Genomic DNA, 20,959 nt, shown 5'->3' with positions numbered 1-20,959 from the left:
CGAGAGGGAACAGTATCAATCTGATGCCGTCCGCCGTTTCCAGGCTGAAATTTCCCCCAGGAAGCGCCCAAAAAGCTGCTGATTAGAAAAGCGGGAGAGAAAAGAGGAGAAAGGGCGAGAGAAGGAGGAGGAGGAGGAGGAGGAGGAAGAAGAGGAGCCGGGATCGCGAAGAAGAAAGAGTAAATGAGGCTTTTCTGTTGTTCTTGTCTGCGTGTGAGTGGTGCCGTGTTGGACGCGCGTAACGGAGGGACTGGACGTTTCAGCACCACCGGCGTGGACAGCTCCGCTGCCGCCCCGTCCGCAGCGCTGACTTTTCAGCCCTCCTCGCCTTCGCTCTCCTCTCCTCCACGCCGGCGAGGCAGGAGTAGATTAGACCACCGCACTGTTGTCGTTTCTGGGGGGGATTTTTTTTTAGCGAACCAGACAAGCCAGACGTCTAATCTGCTCTCTCTCTTCTTCCTCGCAGGAACGATTCCTGGGGAACCTGGTCCTCCAAAGGATGCAAAACCGTGCTCACCGATGCATCCCACACAAAATGCTTATGTGATCGCGTGTCTACCTTCGCCATTTTGGCTCAACAGCCTAGAGAAATAGTAAGTACCGAGGCTGCTTTGCTGCTGGGGGCTTTAATGTGGCTTCATTAACGTGGCATCCTTGCGTTTTGTGTTGTTCACTGGCTCTAAATGTGGCTGCTGTGATGCTCGTCTACCTATGAGTGTGAGTGTGTGTACGTGTCTGTGAGAGACAGAGCCTGCACTCCCATTTCATCAGAATCACAAACCACAGGAGAAAATCAATGTGTTGTGTAGGCAGCTCAAATGCAGATGTGGCTGATGGATGAGGAGCTTATATCTGGGTATCTGGGTTTTGTCCAGGGTAAAAGCCTGAGTACAGATTGATTAGAGGCAGTCGAGGCTTGTGAGGAAAAAAAAAAAAAGACGTGTTTTCTCACGTGGTCATGTGATCAGATGGCGCCCCTGTATGAAGCAGTAGTGCTTGCTGTGTCTCGGTTACGCAGGGCAGGGCCAAAAGTTTGAGAAGTCCCATCATTGCAGTGCAGAGCTGATATGTCACAATGACTTGTGAGTCCTGGGAGTAGCCAGAGAGGGAGAGGGAGGTAGAGAGAGCACCCTTTCTGGGAAAAAGCCGTAAATAAGGCGAGGCGGGCGGGAGATAAAGTGGTGAAGGTTGCTTTGAGGCCTTTGGCGCTGAGCGGGAGCCGCTACACCTTCCAAAGCCACAAATCGAGATGCCAGATAGCTGTGACATATTAACGGGCAAATTGCAATCAGCGCGTTCGTAAAAGTTTCACCGCGCCGCTGCTTCCAAATTTGATGACACGTGCGGTGCATCCTAGGTCTCAGGGTTGGAACTGTGGAGTAAACAGCCTCTCTGGGAAATATGATGGATAGAAACGTCTAAGCCATCGTTGATATTCCTCTCTACCTGTTGACATCATGTGCTGCTTACTAGCTCTGGGTGATTCTTGATTGGCTGGTTTTGCTGAAGAGCACAGAGGCCTTAAATTCAGAAATGATTTTGGGTCCCTCAGCAAAAATGCTACACATTAGCTAAGAGCACTCTTAAAACTACAAGTGTCCGAAAGGGTTCTTGGAGAGATGCCATAAAAGAACCACTTTTGGTTCCCTAAGTAACCCTTCAACCCATGTAAAGGTTGAATACTAATTCCAGGCCTTTCCTAAAACATCCATGCCAAGAACCGTTTAAGAACCTTTATCTTTGTGAGTGCGAGTAAAATGATTGGTTTCGTGAGGTTTGAACAGCATCCTGTTTATGTTTAGAACCGTACCAACTGAAAGAACCATGCTGAAAGGCTCTTCTCAATGAAGGAAAACCAGTTGCATATGGTTCTTTTAAAAAATTGATCTGTATAGCACCGAAAAAGGTTGTTACAACTCATAGGACACCTTTTAGGTGCTACATAGAACGCTTTTTGCTAAGGAAATAGCCTTGCACATTAGCTAAGAGCACTCTTAAAACTAAAAATGTCTAGAAGGGTTCTTGGAGAGATGCCGTAAAAGAACCACTTTTGGTTCCCCAAGTAATCATTCAACACGTAATGGTTGAATACTAATTTCAGGAATACTAATTTCAGGTTTCAAGAACCATTTGAGAACCTTTATTTTTGTGAGTGTAAGTAAACCGATTGGTTCCATGAGGTTCGGATGCCATCCTGCACCCTTTAAAAAAAGGGGCTCTTCAAGGGTTCTTTAGTAAAGGCAATGTTTATGTATAGAACCGAGAAACAGACCATTTCTACACATGGTTAAAAGGCTCTTCTTACTGAGGGAAAACCAGTTGAATATGGTTCTTTTAATAAATTGTTCTGCCTAGCACCAAAAGGGGTTGTTACAAGACCCTTTTTAGGTACTATATAGAACCCTTTTTGCTGAGAATATAGCTTCCCAGTTGGTTTCTCAATGAGAAATGACTCCACAAGCCTCAAGCCGTCCCATCCCAGTGACTGGTTCAGAGTCCTGGCCCAGATGGACCCACAGAGTCATTTCAGACTCTGCATGCTTAGCTTTCCAGGCTCCAAAGCTAAGTTGACAGTGAACAGATCCAGTAGGCACATGTGGAAGCAGCTCAGACCATCACATCCAAAAGAAACAAACATAAAAGTCGATATAGAACAAAACCTTGTATGTCCATTTTTACCGTTTTTATACTTTTTTACAGAATTTGAAAAGGCCAGCTCTACCACATACTAAAGTTTCGTGATGATTGGACCAATAGGAGAGCTCCACGATTAATGTCAAAGAAATCTGGTTCCATTAACTTCCATTCAAAGTTAAGAAATGGAAGAAATGTTCTTCTGTAAAGCTCCATTTTGGAGAGGCAAGGTTTTGTTCCGACAGCAGCGATATTCTGGTCTCGTCTGTCAGTGACGCTGTGCCAGATATCAGGAAATGACCCATCACTACAAGCCCACTGTAAAATGCTTCATTACCAGACTTTTATGGTGCTTCAAAGCCTAAAACGTCTTGTGCCTCTTCCACAGACCATGGAGTACTCAGGGGTTCCATCTGTGACGCTGATCGTGGGCTGCGGCCTGTCTTGCCTGGCCTTGATCACCCTGGCAGTGGTGTATGCTATACTATGGAGGTAAGTTCTTGGAATGAAGTCCAGAAGCACTTTGGATGCCTAAAAATACTTTCAGTGCATGATTTTAGAAGATAAACTGTTCTAAAACTGTGCAACCCCTTAAAATCTCAGGCTTATTACATACTAAGGCTTATTATTCAGTAACTACATGGACTTCAGTGCAAACTGACTGAGCTATTCTTAGGTTATAGAAGTGTGTAATAAAACCTGGGGCCTATTGGTGGGTCCTGGCTTTTTAAGTGGATCTCCAGATAATGTAAAGGCTCTACGCCAATGCTAGAACTGTTGGATCAAAACTATTTTGGAACAGGTGTCAAGAGGAAAATGGTCCCATTGGAAATTCGTATCCATGTGAAGATCTTTGATGGAAATTTGTTTATTTTTTACATTTCAGGTACATAAGGTCAGAGAGATCGATCATTCTGATCAACTTCTGCCTCTCCATCATCTGCTCCAACATCCTGATCCTGGTGGGACAGACACAGACCCATAATACGGTACAGAACTCGCTTTACTTTCTACAGATTTTCCGCTGCAATCTAAGCTCGAGTCCTGTCCACACAAATGTCAACTTTCATTCGTGAAATCCAAGGACACAGTGTGAATGTACATTGGATGTATCTTTCTTACTTACTTGGCTTACTGTGGAATATAATAATGGCATGCTCTCAGCGCCGGGGCCCATTGAGTGCAAGCGAACTCAGGTGCCTGAAAGGGTTCCTTGAAGCGATGCCTTGGAAGTGAACCTTTGAGCCTTTCAGCTGAGGTTTTAACCATTGAAAGGTTGTTTAGGGAGCCAACTTTGGATCGAGGGCATCGTTCCAAGGCGCCTTTTATATTTAAGACTTGAGGGTCTGTCTTATTGTTTGTTGGTGCATTTTTAGACAGTCCCAACGCTGGTCCGTTGCCGGGTTTGCTTTGTCCAGACTGTACAGTATTAATAGTTCAGAAAGAAGGCTGCCCCAATCAGTTTAGGTGCACGTTATCGCCACAGATCCTCTCCAGCTATGCTAATCTCTGAGTGCTATAGCATTGTGGCACTCTAAACAAGTCAAGCTGCATGCCCTAGTTTCTCTGCAGTGACCTACCTACCTATCCAGATGTTACGAATCCCACGGCAGAGTGTTATGTGTGACTTTATATGCATGTCCTATTAGGCAAAGCAAAAATGCAGTGCTGGCTGAGCTGCTTTGAAGAAATCCCCTCTTTTTTTGTTCATTCTTTCCAAGTCTTTCTTTTTAAGAAGCACCGTTAGGAGGTATTTATGAAATTGTTGATTAACATCAGCATCTCTGAACCACCTGGTCAAACACGGTAAAGGCTTCTAAGAGCGCTTCCTGGTCACGTCTCGCTCTGAAGTCGTATTCCGTATTTTAGACTCTCACAATAGTTGCTTGATCTCAGCTGTGTGGGCTTGAGAAGTGTTTCTGGTAAGATCTTTTATTTTTTTTTAAACCAGTCTCCAAGTGCTGTGAAACCTTTGATGTTTGACAAGTTGCACCATCTGCCCGTAGCTACCCATGGTAGCCCAACTTGGCATCAAAGAGCCTCTTCTAAGTACCTTGCTTCGTCTACACAGGGGTTTCGTAACGCTCTAAGTGTCATCTGCCCGAAAGAAAGAGCAAAAAAAGTTTAAGAGCGTTTCATGAAATGAACCCAAGTCAAATCGAAGTGATGTTTTACAACATTAAATCCTTCGGCGAGGCACGCTACCTCCGTTATAATGCATAAGCTGTAGTTTAGCAGTGCTGTGCTCCCACATAATCTCCCTCTCCGAGTTCTTGATTTAGAGTCCTGTCAGATGTGTATAGTTACAGTGAGTGATGAAGACAGCCTCGGATATCTCGTCCTCGGCGTGATCTAAAACCACAGCTTAATGGAAACACTTTCATAAACCGGGACACTAACCAGACAAACTGGACGGGTTTTGAATTATACATGCAAAAGCGACATATAAGCAGGCACTCAGTGGATGACTCAGTCCGGCATCGATTGCTTTGTCCAAACAAGCGTTGGAGGAACTGTAGGACTTCGTAGATGGAGACAGTGCTTGATGTTTTGGTGGAATACTCTGGTACTGGCTAAGTAGTTGGAACACTAGTCTAGTAGTTCAGTAGTCTAAATCATGACATTTATCTGATGATTAACAGTCTTTTTTCCACTATATGCAGTTACCAAAGTACAAGCCTAAAGTAGCCACACTGGCTGATTAGCTGTCTTGCTTCCTCCCGTCTGACAGCAGAAACACCTGGAGCTCAAGTAAACAAACATCTTTCTTTACTATACATGTTGCTCTGCATTCACACCGGCAGCGACTTTTTCGCCTGTTCGCCCAAACCGCTGGTCATTCATCGCCTGTGGGTGTTTCTGAACTCCAACTGACCATTGGTTACCATGGTTTCACTAATGCCAAGCACAAATCAGATGCATTCCTGCTAAAATTAAAAATCCTGGTGAGGAATCGCTTGTGTGCTTATTTTTATTTAATCTCTGTGTCCATGCAGTCAGTTTGTCAAGAACCGCCATTATTTCATCTCTAGTAGGAACAATTATCTAGGAACCTAGGAACCTGTTTCACAGTGGCAGAGATAAAGCGCATACTACGCTGCTTAATGCTCAATTCCTATTCCATTGCCACATCGCTGCACTCCTTATTTGCACGAATTTAAACTCAACTTTGTAGTGTCGCCAACTCCGCGCACTTTGCATCACCAACATTTGCGCCGCCTCCTGTCGCCGGAAATCACCTGCTCTCATTGAAAATGAATGAGCTATGGTCGCTATGTCGCGTTGTGGCGCTGCTGGTGTGAATGCAGGGTTGTAGCATCAGTTAAGACTCATAATGTGAGTTTTCTGCTTTGTTACATAGATTCGCCTTATTAAAAACATCCCCAGTCCTTATTTGTTTGACTATGAAAGCTAACAATTGTAGAAATTAATAATTAAATAACTGCAGTGAGGCCATTATGTAATCATTGTGGCAGACCTTGATGTCAGTCAGATGTAACGTCTAGAGGGAAAAGTTATCTTTCATGATGGATTTTTACTGAAATTAGTGAGCCATTGCCAGTTCCCTCAAGCCATTTAGGCCCTTCCTGTCTCATGACATCATCCTGTCTGGTACTGTGAGGATTAGGTTTAGTGATAGTGACTCATGTAGCCTATCATGCATCCTTTTCAGGCTGTCCTTCAATTTGAATGCACTTGGAGGAGATTGATTGGCTAGTACTGTTTGACAAAGGATCATTCAAGAGGGCCCTTAAGAGTGCACCAAAGCCATCCTTCCCACTCAATGAGAGCTTTACCAGTTGAACATTTGCAAATTGGAAAATGCTGGATCAGCTTGAGGAATCAATAAAAGAGTGAATCCGATCTCAGAGCAAATCCAACCTGAAATGGCACATACTAAGTCATGTGATGTCATGTTGTTAGCTTGGGAGGGTTTGAGCATGAGAGCCTACTTTGAGATGCTAATCTTAAGTGAAGTGCTTCAATTCAGGAGCTAATTAGTTTAGCAGTTTTTAAAGAACACTCAAGGTTTTATTGATGGGACCAGAAAGGAAACGCTGCTTTGGTGCCCTCACTAACTGCAGGCCATGGACTCACCTGGCAACATCAGACTTAACTGAGTTACCACAAGAAGTTCAGGAGCTTGACTTTTGTAAATACAGGGTGATTCAAAAAGATTGATCCGATTTCAAAATGATTGATTTCTCTTGTAAATCATTACAGATCAATGCAGTAAACTGTAAATGGTTTAAATGAGCATAAAGTTTATTATGTAATTGTACAAGGTCTCAGTCTGAACCTCCTCCAGCTGTACAGACAACATCAACACCATAGTCAAACTCATCCCATACTGGATTGAGCATGTAGGGTGTCGCTGCACTCACGGCTCTTTCAGTGCGATTTCGGAGATCATCCAGTGTTGTGGAACCAACGCCGAATGCTCTGAGCTGCTGGAGCTTCACTGCCCACGAAAATCACGCTGCACAGTTCACTCTTCTTGAAGTGGAGAACGCAGAACGCTTTCTGCTCAGGGGTCTCATCTCCTCTCAGACTGAAGGGAGCCAGTCAGAAACTCTATGACCTCCTCTTTCAGTTGGATTGTAATTGGTTCCTCGACGCCTCACTGTTGGAAAAAAAATTGCCGCTTTGAAATCGGATCAATCTTTTTGAATCACCCTGTACTACTTTTCATATTAAAATGATTGAGGAAAGATAGTGAAGTAGATTAAGGTTTGCTTAGCGATCCTGAGTATGCTTGTATATTTTTGAGTGTGGCCTCTGACATAGTTTAATCCACTGGAAATCAGGCTAGCAATCTTGTTAGCACATTCTAGAGCACATTTGAGGCTTTTGTTTATGTTATGTAAGCTTTTGGTCACCGACACAAGTAGAAGCAAGACCAGATTTATCTTGCGTTTTGAGAAAGCAATCCCAAAAATCAAATTGGGATTACAATTTAATCGCTTTTGACATCGTAGGGGACTAACGAACTGTACGAATGGACAAAGTTTCCGTCCCAGGTGTGATTGAAATTTCACGCTGACTGGCCAGTTTCTATTTCTCCATATGTCGCTGGGAAGACAGCGAGACGAGTGTGAAGCTTCAGAGAGAAAAGTAAAGGACGGCACACTGAAATTGGCTTGTCTTGAAGTGCTTCTGCAGGCTTGATGCTGTATTCCATTAGAGTTCGCAGCCCAAATGGTCTGGTTATGTAACGTTCTCTGTGTAACATCCAGAGCCCACATGTATCAGAGATTTCAGCTCTCTTGTGAAAGGAAGGCAGCAGGGTGAGGGCACCTTTTTAAATGTCAGGTTTTAGTGTGAAACAGGTTCCGAAAGGCCATCTGCCTGAGGGCGGGTCTCATTTCATTTTATTTCACTTTATTTTTTTTCCAGAAAAGTAGGCTCTCCGCTGTCCGAAGAGTGATTAGCCTGTCGGTGAAACGTTCAGAGCTCTGTTTGAGATTGGGAGACGAAGCACACGCTGAGAGGAGTGCGCGGTGGTGGTGATTAGAGCTGCACACGTCGACGTACGACACGCAGGGAAGGCCTGTAAAGTCGCAAGTACAAAAGAGCGCAGACTAACTATTCGCTCACCGCGCTCGCCTCGTTTGCGTAATCAGAAGATGAAAGGAGTCGCTCTCCGCCCGGCTCACGAGCTGACGTTTGTTAGCGGCACTTCTGTTTTTGAAGTTATGAGGGACGACGCTGTTATCAGCCGAGGAGATTTGCTCAGAGGAGACTGTTATTTGAGCGCTGCCCACACAGATTGTGAGTGAGTCAACACTGTTACAGGAATGACACATTGCTCTGGCACACATACATTCCTTTTTTATTTATTTATTTTTTAGGGCTTCTCCATGGGCAGCCATGGAGGAGGGCAGCCATTTTGGTGCTGCACTGCGTTTTGTTTAGTTTTTTTTTCTGATTGGTGGAGGCGCAGGGAGGCCAAAAGGCATTTACAATTCTAATAACTGAACACTGCAAGATGGAAGGAGGAGGATCCGACAGATATTCCCCTTTGCAGTAATGGCGCGGAGAGATGAGGTGGATTATTTGTTTCCCTCACCTTGAGCACTGGCTGCGTTCGAAGTGTTAGTCACGTTATTGATGTGACACCGTTTCGCATTACCTGTTTTGGCTGTGAGATGTTAAACTAATGAATAGTGACGTTTAGGGGCCGGGGGGATATTCAGGCTACATCATTCTGACATCATGTGCACCGTGTCCCATTAGGTACGGACTATAATTATCTCGTGGCGCGTGTATCCATCGCCCGTGCATCGTTGGCTTTGTTTACAAGCAGGATCGTAATCCTTTAGCAGTCCAACGAATAGGTTCAACTCCATAGATCAGAAACGAGTAATCCGATTCAGATTAATCCGAATTTAAATGTCTTAAAGAAAGTGATGTGCACACTTAATAGTCCACTAAATAGAAGACTTTGAACATCTGGGCGCCTCTGCATACATTCTGATCATCTGCATTGGCGTTATGTTCTCGTTTTCATGGAAACAGTTCAGATATTTCTCATTACATGCAACACACAGTCCTGTGCAAAAGTCAGTCCACGTTTTATTTCATTTTCAGTCAAAACGACATTTCTGAGGGGATTTAGATGTGAGAGAAGCCACCACACCACACCCAACATCAAACCTGCGTCAAAACCAAATTAAAAACAAGAACAGACAGAATGTCACGGTTCTTTATTAATCATCTCAAAATCACTCATGGAAGTAAACTGTCTCCATTTCAAATGTTTCTGCAGATCATTCAGCACAGATGGAGCGCTGTAGCTAAAAGCTGCCTCACCATATGTAGACCAAACTGTCGGAATGTCCAGCTAATATAATGTAACTAGCTAATAAAATATAACTATTAGAACATGAAGAGATTCGAGAGACTGGGCTTCGCAGAATTAATGATGGTTTATTAAAAGAAAGAATGAGCGCTCTTTATACCCATGTCATTGACTGCCCCCCCCAGGACCCTTGGTACCATCGTAAAAGACCAAAGTCATTGTAGATCATATCGTAAATGCCTTAGTGTCGGAAAACGACACTAAGATGCTGTTATTGTTCAAACCATGAGAAGAGAGCATCAGCGACCGTCCCAAAAAACAACCCTTCAGCATTCTGCTTAACAATGAATAACAACTAAAACAAAACAGAAAACAAGAAAATAAAATAAACGTAAACTGTACCAAGACTTGTTTGTTGATATGAATGCAGACAAATATGAAGGAAGCTGACCAACAATCGCTTTGTAGACCAAAAAATTATCCTATGAATTTGTCTTTGCACTGAAAGTGAAAGCCAACCAACCATTTCAAGTTTTATAAAATTGAAGGAAAATTGAAGGAGTTTCCAAAACTGTCACCATCAGATACGCTTTAAAACAGCACTTACAATTTTAGCTTTGAGAAAGAGGAGAAAATGGAGCTCTGCTCTCGCTTCAGATCCCACTTTCTGTCCATCCTCAATAAGACAGCTCAGCGCTAAAGGATGTGCAGCTGTCAAGAAGTTGTTACTGAGAAAACAGAAGAAATTTAACAATGGACTGACCAGCCCAGAGTCCAGGCCTCAACACCACTGAATGTGTTTGATTACTTCAGAAAATCATCAACCAGCTTCTAAGACTGAACTTTGGAGGTGTGTCTGCAGATTCTTTGAGGAGCTGAAAGTGAGGCTCCTGAGAAGAATGGAAGCTGGAAGTTTTTCAAAAGTTCTTTAGTGAAAACAGTGGATACGTATAGAACCTGAGCACTCAGAGAACCAGTTGCATGTAAAATGGTTCTTTGGATGGTGAAATAGTTCTTCAGAGTGACAGAATGTGCTGTAGGTGGCTCTACATAACACCAAAAATAATTCTGTTAAATCTGTGTTTTCTGCTTTTTCCTGACTCTGAAACATTAATAACCTGTATTTAATGGCTGTTCTGACTGTAAATGAAATAAATGAAGAGCGGTTTCTGACTTTTGGTCAGTACTACATGTGTAGACGTATGTTTTTTTAACCAAATTGCCAAGATTAAGGTCCACATTTCATTCAGAAACATTCAGAATTCATTTGCATTGATGAACGTCTCTGCATGTCAACGTAGCCGCTGTCACTCTTAGTACAGACAGTTAGTATCTTCACTGTTTAGAGACAAATCTGTTATCACACAGTTTGTCCTAAACACACTCATACCGGCTCTCTGCTTCCTCGTGTTGACCTCGGCGCCCGTGTCTGTGTTTGTGGATGAATGGAGGATTGTGGGTGCTTTGCTTGTGGCAGGCCGTCACGCGGCTGATGCGCTGTCCATGGGAGGTAGTGCTTCTAAGCCTGAGGCTCCTCCTAATGCTGAGTTGATTTGAAGGCCTGTCAGTAGTAGTAACACGCCATGTCATCTCGCCGCTTCATTATGGGCGACATCGCCGCACCATGTCGGGGCGAGGGACGCATCGAGAAACCCCCCCACACTTCAGAAAGCCATGTGTCTCCATGTTGAGCCTCTTGTGATCATGGCTTTTTGGAATTTTTTTCAGGATGTATCAGGAAAATTAGAAGCGTTGAGGTATTTACTCATAAAAATTAGCATCAGAGTGGACAACAACACTGTGCGAAAGACAAGAGACCACCTGTTCATTTACTTAATTTCCAGTCGAAACAGCAATTAAGGGCGAGGTATTCATTTCTGTCGTCTCTTCTTGCGAAACAAAATTCTTGAGGGTTGCTTACAACCTCGCATTTTTTCTGCATTTTCGTCTTGCCTGTCGCTGATGCTCCACTAATCCAGGTGACACTGACATTCTCTGATAAGTTCCATGGCTGCTGGAAAACAATCCCATTACAGTTCTAACTATGGCGACGTGATTCCAGCCTACTGCCACCATTTAAGGTGAAACGGGAAAATCCGGCGAATACAAAGCAAACGAAGTCAACCTGTATGTTTTGGTGGTTATTACTACGTAGTACTACCAAATAATAGACGTAACGTCTTACATTTAGGAGACATTCATTGTTTATTTAACAAATTTCACAGTGAAATATTGGTGCCTCTGCCAAACGCTCACCAAACTTCTTGTGAAACTAAGCTCCTCAAAGCCTTTGATTCGTGGCACGCCTCTTCTTTACCCACCAATCACAGGCTTTGTCTCGTAGTGATTTCGTCCATGGAGCCTCTGCACAATGTCTGCAGTTGTTCGTTTCCTCCGCAATTACGTCATATTGTTTGCTGAAGCCAGGCGAACGTCGTCTCCGCAAGAAGTGTTCTGAGGCCTAAACAAAAAGCAGGAAAAACTTATTTAGCTTCCTTTAATTTTCAAGAGATTTTTTAAAGAAATCTGCAGACACACCTCCACAGTTCAGCCTTAGAAGCTGGTTGATGATTTTCTGAAGTAATCAAACACATTCAGTGGTGTTGAGGTCTGGACTCTGGGGTGGTCAGTCCATCGCTCAGCTTCTTTGTTTGACAAATTTCCTTCGTAATATCAGACACTGAAGGTTCAATTCCTCATCGGTGAGGAGCTCCACTGCTGTACCGATAATTGCCTTGGCCAAAACTCCCAAGGCTACGGTCACCTACCACTGTGAGCTGCTCTAGATAGAATTGTCTGCGAAATACATAAACATGCATAAAGGTTCATATAGTAGACCAGTCAGTTTGGTAGAGCTACATTCGCCTACCATTCTACGTCGCCTTGGATAAAAGCATCTGCTAAACGTGCACCAAGCTGCATGAAGTAGACCCAGCGGGCCAACCAAAAAGGCTTTGTTGGCTTTGTTTGCATGCAGGCTAATCATCCTTTAACCAATGAATAGGCTGATCAGAATGGAAACAGTCAGAGTATATAGGAAATATATATCGCCTATATTGGAACATACTCATCCGATTCGGCTAAATCCGAGCGAAATTTCTCTCCAGTTAAAGGAAGTGATCTGCACCTTTAATAATCCATTAAATAAACGAATAATCACCCTGTACGTTCTGATCACGCCCACTGGCTTGGTATTAAACCTCCTCGTTTTCATGGAAACAGTTCCGATATTTCTGATTACGTTCATACAGTGCTGTGCAAAAGTCAGACCACCCTTTGTTTATTTAATCTGCCATTAAGTACAAGTTGCTCTGGATTAGAGCATCTGCTAAATGTGTAAATGCACATCACGCCTCCTGAATCAGACCCAGTGAGCCCATCCCGCATGGATGGACCAAACTGTACGAGCCTATTTTTGATCCAACCAAAGCGCTGTTAGCCATAGGAGACAGTGCAGAGACATGGCTCTCGCAGGTTTCTCCAGCATGGAGCCGGCAGTGGGCTGAATGAATTAGGGCTGAGCAGCATAGCACCAGGCTGTACTGTCTCCATGGTGCTGTAGCTAAGGCTGCCAGGGCGTTGCATTTATTATTAGCTCTCCCTCGTTCTCTCTGTCTCTCTCTCTTTCTCTTCCCTCTCTGCCACTGAAATATGTAATGCCAGTATTTGTGCACAGCATGAAGAGGTGCAGATTTTAAAGATGGAGCAGGGCACGGCCTGGACAGAAGCTGTTTCAGTGAAAATCATGATCTGGATTCAGTAAAAGGTTATAATCATTGCGGCTGATCAAGCGTATGGTTATGACGAATAAGAAAACGAGCAACTGCGCTGCTTTAACCAAACAAAGCTGAATACAGAAAATCATTTCCCATTAATATCCTTCAGCAGATATTGTTCATGATAAGTCTAAATGATGAACGGTAAGACTTGCCTACATTGGGACACTGAATATCATTTACATGAGTGTTTATGATGCTAGTGTTCGCAAGACTGGCTGAATTTAATGACATAAGGGCGATGTGGTTGAAACCTGTCCCCTCAATCATACTTTAAGTACTTTATGCAATGCTTATGCATGTGTTACGAAGTCTCAATGTAGTTAGCCTTCAAATAAATAGTTACACTTCACTGTAGGGTAGACATAACTGACATAACCCTACATAAGTGTTTATAAATGGTCATTTCAAGTAAAAGTTACATTTGCCAATTTTGATCAGAGTTGGTTAAAGTAGCCTTTATGCCAGATGACGCCTGCTGGAATAAGCATTTATAAACATTTATGTAGGATTATTGTCATGACAAGCTTATCGCTACTGAACAAAACCTTGTATCTCCAAAATGGTAACTTTACTGGAGAAGGAAAAAACATACTTTTGTTTTAATGTAAGTCAATGGAACCTTGGACTTTTTACCAAATCAGTTTGGGACTGTTGTTTTGGTCCATTCATCATGAAATTTACACACAATGTAAAGGACAACAGGCATTTTCAAATTGTCAAAAACTGAAAAACGACAAAAATAGAAATACAAGGTTTTCTTCCGACAGCAGCGCCATGTGGGTGTCGTGTAGCCTTTTAAACAGTAGTGTTACCAAGTAAATCGTTAGCAGTAGCTTCGCCAACTTATTAGAGTGAGTCGGGAAAATGCTGTTGTTTGCAGCTAAACCTCCAAGATCCTTCTACTAACATTATTTTCACGTTAAACCATTTTTTATTTCCTCTAATGTCAATCCAAAGACAAACGAGCAGTAAACCCGCCACCCGTGTTTGCCTGCCAGAGAGACTGCGAGGGAGCTTTTTTGAACAAATCCATAGAGTCTGTCCACATCCCATTAGCAGCCCAAACGGGCTTACGGGAGCTCTCGACAATTTGGCGTCCTGCTGGATCTCAGTTAGAGCTGAGGGATACAGTTAAATGAAAAAGTGCCTTTTCCTTAAATTCCATGAAATACTTTATGTCTGCATGGACTGGGCGTACGATCAAGTGAAATAGTCATGGACGGCTAGATCAAGTGCTCACAGCCATGGAACAGGACCAGAAGCAGGAGGAACGAAGTTTGGACTCAAGCTGCGATTTGTTAAGAGGACTGATTTGAATCCAAGAACAAGCAGGGTTGCATATGGAGAGGACCGTTTCTCATTTTCCTTGCATTATATTCAAAAATAGGGTTTCGTGCCTACTGAGGGTGCACTTTTCAGACATCGGCCATTCCATTAGTTTTACTGAATGACTGGAGGAACTTTTATACATAATAGTTGAACGTAAACAATGAAGACTATACGACTTTTTTGTTTTAAGTATTTTAAATTTGCAGTAGTGTCTCAATGTGCCTTCCTGTGTTGTGTTAGCATCGAGCTACTGGTGCCACAGGTTTGGTTTCCCACATTGGGTTTAATTCTACTTAAGCACTACAAAGAGTACAGACATTTGATGCAGGTAAGACATTCAAGGAACATTTTCTTTACTTTTTATGTGGCATATTTACAGTGACTCGTACAATAAATACTTCAATTCAAACCCAAACACTGATGGAGGAGCAGCTTAGCCTGTTAGCATGCTTTTAGCTGTCTTTTAGTTGTTGAAAATAAGTTATCTGTTTAAACAAAACCAGGTTCAACTGCCACCATCCAAGCATTGGCCCAGTCATCAGGAGGTCGTGAGTTCAAACCCCAGTGATGGTACAGCCGTCCGTTGTCCACTCTCTGGGCCCCATCACTTAGTGTGATGGTAGCCAGCGCAGGCGTCTGTTAGCTGACGAAACAGAACTGGTGGTTAGCGTTCTCCGAGCACGTTCAGCCGTCCAATGACGTTGCATTATCAGCAGTTTGAAAAGATGTGGCGCTTCACAGGTCCTGGAGGAAGCTTGTGTTTGCCTACACCCTCCTAGCGCTAGTGGTATCGTGTGATTGGGCGAGTCAGAACTAGCGCCCCCTTTAGATGCTTTGGTGCCTTTTTACAGCATTACTAGGAAGAGTTAACTGACAGGCAAGGCAACGTCAGCCCCCCAGTGAAGTCCGCTCTCAAAGGCAAACTTCCTCGCCACTTAGAAGACCATGTTATCAAACCTAACTGTTTTGAACCTAACCCAGTGTGGCATTACATCTCAGCCACTTAATTTCAGCAGACGCTTAGGGTCTCCACAGCGTGCTCTCCCTCGCCTCGACTAAAACCAGCTCACCTCTAACTGAGGCTGCTGTACAGCTTTGCTCCTGTTTAACATCCCCGGCGTTAAAGCGGCGAGAGTTTGGGTTTATTTTGGAACCTCAGAGTTCAGAAGCCTGTCTGTTTTTATTCCCATTTGCGTTGGGAAGCTGTGAAACTTTTGTCGGGGGAGGAATTCTGTCCTTTCTCTCCTCACTAAATCGCACTCCACTGTCACTGTCTTACTGTACAGAAGACCCGGAACCTTAAACACAGCTGGATCTGGAAGTTTTTTAGTTTAAAACATTCCAAAATTAACAAAAATCACCAACAGAAAGTGAAGAAAACAGTTCGGACGTTAAGTCGAAGACGTCCATGTACCGTGTTGCAGTGATATCTACTGGACCAGCTAGCCCCGGCCTGTCCAAAACTACACACTTACACGTGGTTCTTCAGGTATTCTTTAGTAGAGAAAATGGTTCTGTATAGAACCATGAACACTCAAAGAACCATTTGCATGCTTAAAGTGTTCTTTGCATTGTGAAATTGTTCCTTAAATTAATGGACAAGGTGTTGTATATGGTGTGGGTTCTGCTTTCGTTATGAGCTCGCGTTGTAATCACAACAGAACCCTTTTGGTGCTATATAGAACCCTTTTTAAAAAGGTTCTACATAGCAGCATCTGCAGCACGTTCTCCATTAGTCTGAAGAACATTTTCACGATTCCAAGAACCTCTTAATCATGCAAATGGTTCTTTGAGTGTTGGTGGTTCTATATAGAATCATTTTCTTGAAGAACCGTCTCTTTTTAAAGGTGCAGGCAGGTTGGTTGGATTTTCAAATTTGCTAACAGTAGCTTGATTATCCAACAGAACAACTGAATTTGTCAACATCAGAGACACATGAAAGCTCAGTTTTAGGACAGATGTAGTTTTTGACAGTATAAGCAGAAGCTACCATTAGCATGGTGGCTAATTAGTGAATATTCCCAATCTGTCCAGTTTTGGTTGGTCCAGTTCAGTAGCCCAGCACTGTAAACTTAACATTATGTAGTGACTCTAAACAAACACTGTTGTGGTCCAGTTTGAATAACACTATAGTCCCTGTTCAGCCATTGGTCTGTCCAGCCTTGCTGTGAAAGATCGCCTTTGTGGCTGGAGTTCGTGGAGCTCTGTGGGCTGATTCTCAGACTGACAACATAACGGAAGTGAAGGAGGCCAAAATCGCAGCCTAAATCTTGATCCAGTCCACATTACCAGACATAGAGGCACAACATGTTGATGAAGGATTGAAAAATGGCTTCACAAGTACCAAACATCCATATTTGCCGAGACAAATCCTCTCGTCTGCAGGGGCCTATCCATCATTAGCGCGCTCCGCATTAATCCAAGCGTCTGGCACTCCAGCTCAGGTTTTCTGCTATTTTGCGGGCTCTTTTAACCAAGAGGTACTTTATTTCTTTCTCCGCAAGAACACAAGGCTTTTGAAACCAGACATATCTGCTCGGCTTCCAGCGGAAAGAGCAAATCAGTCATTTTTCGGTGAGCTGGAAAAAAACGGCATTAATACTTAAAATACGCTGCTCGGAAACTCTGTTCTTTGTTCTCAGAACTCTTCCCGCCTGCAACAACTTTCTAATAATGCGTTATACCCCAGCCTTAGAGAACGCCTCCTTTCCATCTCTCCTTGGCTCTGCCCTTGTGAACAGACTCCTCTGTTTCTTTGTTTTGTGGTGCCCTCTCTTTGTTTAGGAGCGGGGGATCGGTATAGGTACTCGTTATTAATTATTTGTGGTTGTAAGTGCTTCGCTTTAGGCCCTGTACACTTGTCGAGCAGAGGGAAGAAAATGTTCATATCTTAATGGAGCAGCACCACATTTGGCATGAATATTAATGGGGCAGAGAGACTTGTGTCAAAACAGTGACGACGACGCGCCAGACAAAGCGCACGTTCCGAGGCAGGAAGCGGATATACGTTACATTAATTGGAGAACCCAAAAGCGTCTCTTACAATAATCTTGACAAGGTGTGAATAAATGCTTGTTAAACTGGGATATTGTAGAACGACACCCGAGTGGAACGGAGGTAAGTAGATTAGGTTTGAATGGTTGGTTTTGAATATTTAACAGGATGCTAATTTGAAATGCGCTCCCTGGAACACCCCAGGTGAGCTACAGCACGAATCGAAATCAGAGCGTTTGCTCGTTTGGCCTGCGCCGAAAACTCAGACGCAAATTTCAGCAGGGATAATGGCTTAAAAAATAAATGAATTCATTAAAAAGTACAGTGGAATTTCAGTAAATTGGAAAGTGTTATCGCACAGCCTCCCCCAGGCCCCCAACACCCACTGCAGCTACAGCAACTGGTGCTTCTGTCTTTGAAAAGGCTGTTTATTTGATTGGAAGTGTTCATGAGGGGAAACGACGCAGTCTAAATAGGTTCCTGTCTGGTCAAACAAGGTTAGGGAAGCTGTTGACTTTGCCGCAGCTCAGGACACGAGAGAGGCCGTCCTGAAGGTTACGATGGCACTGAAGAGCCACTGAGTTAAAAAGTGTTGCATTACTGAAGAACTTCAATATCAATCCACATTATTCACTGAACTAGACGACATCTCCAGAACTGGGGCTGAACGAAGGTCACATTGTGACAAACTTTGCGACAAATATTGCAATAACAAAAGATAATAGGAGTAAAAAATGCTTTTACTTTAGTTGGATAGTCCACTGCAGATGTTTAGGTAACACTTTATAATAACAGGCCCCTAAAACAGCTGCTTCGTCATCGTCTAATAGTTCATTACTGGTGCATTAATAAGTTTTACCGTTTAAGCATTAACTTTTTAACTTATTAACTTGTATATAAATCTCTGAATGACGCTGGACCAAAATACACTGCTGATTTGCATGAAGTAGACCAGGGGTGTCAAACTCAACCACTAAAAAGGCCGTATTAAAAAACCCCAACAAATCCGTGGGCCAGCTGTTTTATTTTATTTTTAATTAACATTTTGCCCTGACCCCAACTGGCCACTGTTTATTCAAAATATGCCAAAACCTGTCACAAGTGAGAAAATGTACTGCCTGGTTTCAAATTTAGGCCCTTGAGCTTAAATATTAAACACTAGCATCCCCTTCATAGGTGATCCTCGTTCTTCTTCATAAAAAGGCATTAATGAAGCAGTCCTTTAAAAAAACACTGAGGCTCAGTGGAGGCTCTGAGAGCACACTCTTAAATCAAAGACTATGCTAATCAGATGGAGCTGTCTCTGAGTCTGCCTCGTAGGTTAAGCTAGGAAAAAGCCTTCCCCAATTTGATTATGCAGCTTCCCATGAAGAATCTAGAGGCTCGTGATGCATCATCCACACTGATGAGGTCAGCGTTCCTCACATGATTGAGGCACATCTATCCCTCGCAGGTCCTCTGCCGTCCCGCCTACGACTCAGCCCTGGGTAAGACTAAGGTTTAGGACTTCATCTCGTATTATGGTGCAGGAGCCGGATCATGAATAAGAGATGACAGCCTAATGGAGGGGGTTCTCCGGCGAGACGAAAAACGAGAACGCTCATGACATTCTACGAGGACTTGGGCTGTAGTCTAGGACAAAATCTCAGGGCCAACTTTGTACATGAACAGTGAGAAGTTCAAAGGTTTCACGTGTTTGTTTTGACAAACTGTCCAGCGGCGTTATGTAAAGCATGACGCTATTCTAGTTCACTCAAGTTCTGAGTGCCGAGCACAAAAGCACAGAAGAGCCTTCTCAAGTGATACTACACCAGCTGAACGGCACCAAGAGTTCTTGTACATGCGTGTTAAAATACTAACTGGATAACAGCTGAAAACAAATAGAGGCTTCAGCTCGTTCTGGTGGAAAGCCTGGCTTCTGTTTGATCATGAGCCGGTGGTTTGTTCTCTGCTTTTTCCTTGAGGCTTCATTTGTTGAACAAGGTGGATTATAGCAAAGAACATACCCCAAGAACCACGGCGCTAAGTTATTATGCTCTTGATCATTATTTAAATCACCTGAATTTTAAGAGGTGTTGCTGTGAAACCCAGTTCCAAAGAAGTTAAGACAGTATGTGAAGTGCTAATAAAAACAAAAGAAATGATTAGTTCAGGGGTCACAACCCAAACGTTAAGAAGAGCCATTATGTCCTTTCAACAAAAATCAAACCACCTCAGGAGCCACAACATTTTATGTCCATTTTACCATCTTGGCTGTAAATATGTCTCAGTGTGTGCTGATGTTCTAGTATAGACTTAAAATATAATATAAATAAAAAAAACACAGACTTACTTTGCTCTGCTTTAATCTTTAGCTCAGCTATAGCTGCTTTTCTCGCATCTTTTCCTCAAAAGTAGAACAGTTTCTTGTAAAATGTCTCAACGTTCGACTTTTTATGAGGCTGAAGTCGCTTCTCATTCGCCAGCTTCTTGCTTGAACTTACCCGTTCCACCTTAAATGGTGCCTTTTAACTGCTGCACCATTTAAGGTGGAACAGGAAAATTGAACAAGAAGCTGGCGAATGAGAAACTGACTTCAGTATCAGGAAACCAGCTGGAGTGATTATAAACACTAATAAGTCCATTTGTCTCCAAATTATCAATGTTTGTCATAAATCTCTCTCTTTGCTGTTTCGTTAGCTACTAGCTAGGTGAGACTGTTGTCTGTGTTGCTATGGTGACCAGCGGTCTGCGCTGATCTTCAGGGTTAAAGGGTGAATCAGCAGTTCTACATTAACTCCAGAGTTTAAGACCATTTATTGTTAAACTGTGTTGAACGATCAGCAGAGCTTTATTTTACTGTAAAGGAGGATTATTTTATTTTTACCTACTAATCTGATTCAGCTGTGGAGCCACAACAGGGCAGTGAAAGAGCCGCATGTTACCGATCCCTGGATTACTAAATTCTGTTTGAGCTGTATTGAATTGAAAACAGTACCAAAACACAGTATTTGATGTTTGCACTTCATTGTTCTTTGTAAATATATGCTAATTCCAAATTTGATGCCTGCAACATGTTCCAAAAGTCTGGAACAGGAACCTGTTTCACACTGCGTTACATCACCTTTCCTTTTAACAGCACTCAGTAATCAACTGGGGACTGAAGACAAACTGATCCAGTTTTAATATCAGAATTTTTTGCCATTCATCTGTTATACAATCTCCATCTGTGCATCCATACATGCATGTAGATGCACATTTTCAGTGGGACGCAGTTCTGGACTGGCAGGTCAGTCTGTCACCCTCACTCTGAATATGCAGCCATGCTGCTGTAGCACATTCTTATTATTGTCATGTTGAAATAAACATGGATGTCCCTGAAAAAGACGGCGTCTAAAAGGCAGCATATGCTGCAAAATGTGTTCGGCATTAATGGTGCTTT

General features: G+C 43.1%; 1 protein-coding gene across 1 annotated transcript in view; it reads left to right on the top strand.

The window, feature by feature from the left end:
- Positions 1-20,959, top strand: part of adgrb3 (adhesion G protein-coupled receptor B3) — a 994,217-nt gene that overhangs the window by 930,279 nt on the left and 42,979 nt on the right. Inside the window, exons 17-19 of the mRNA XM_036583352.1 lie at positions 467-593; positions 3,023-3,126; positions 3,521-3,623. Of these exons, the coding sequence (XP_036439245.1) occupies positions 467-593; positions 3,023-3,126; positions 3,521-3,623 (334 nt within the window). The remainder of the gene's footprint in view (positions 1-466; positions 594-3,022; positions 3,127-3,520; positions 3,624-20,959) is intronic.

The sequence above is a fragment of the Colossoma macropomum genome, unplaced genomic scaffold (assembly GCF_904425465.1).
Source record: "Colossoma macropomum unplaced genomic scaffold, Colossoma_macropomum, whole genome shotgun sequence".
Taxonomy (NCBI): domain Eukaryota; kingdom Metazoa; phylum Chordata; class Actinopteri; order Characiformes; family Serrasalmidae; genus Colossoma; species Colossoma macropomum.
Note: the sequence above shows the minus strand (reverse complement) of the source record. Positions and strands in the feature narration are given on the sequence as shown.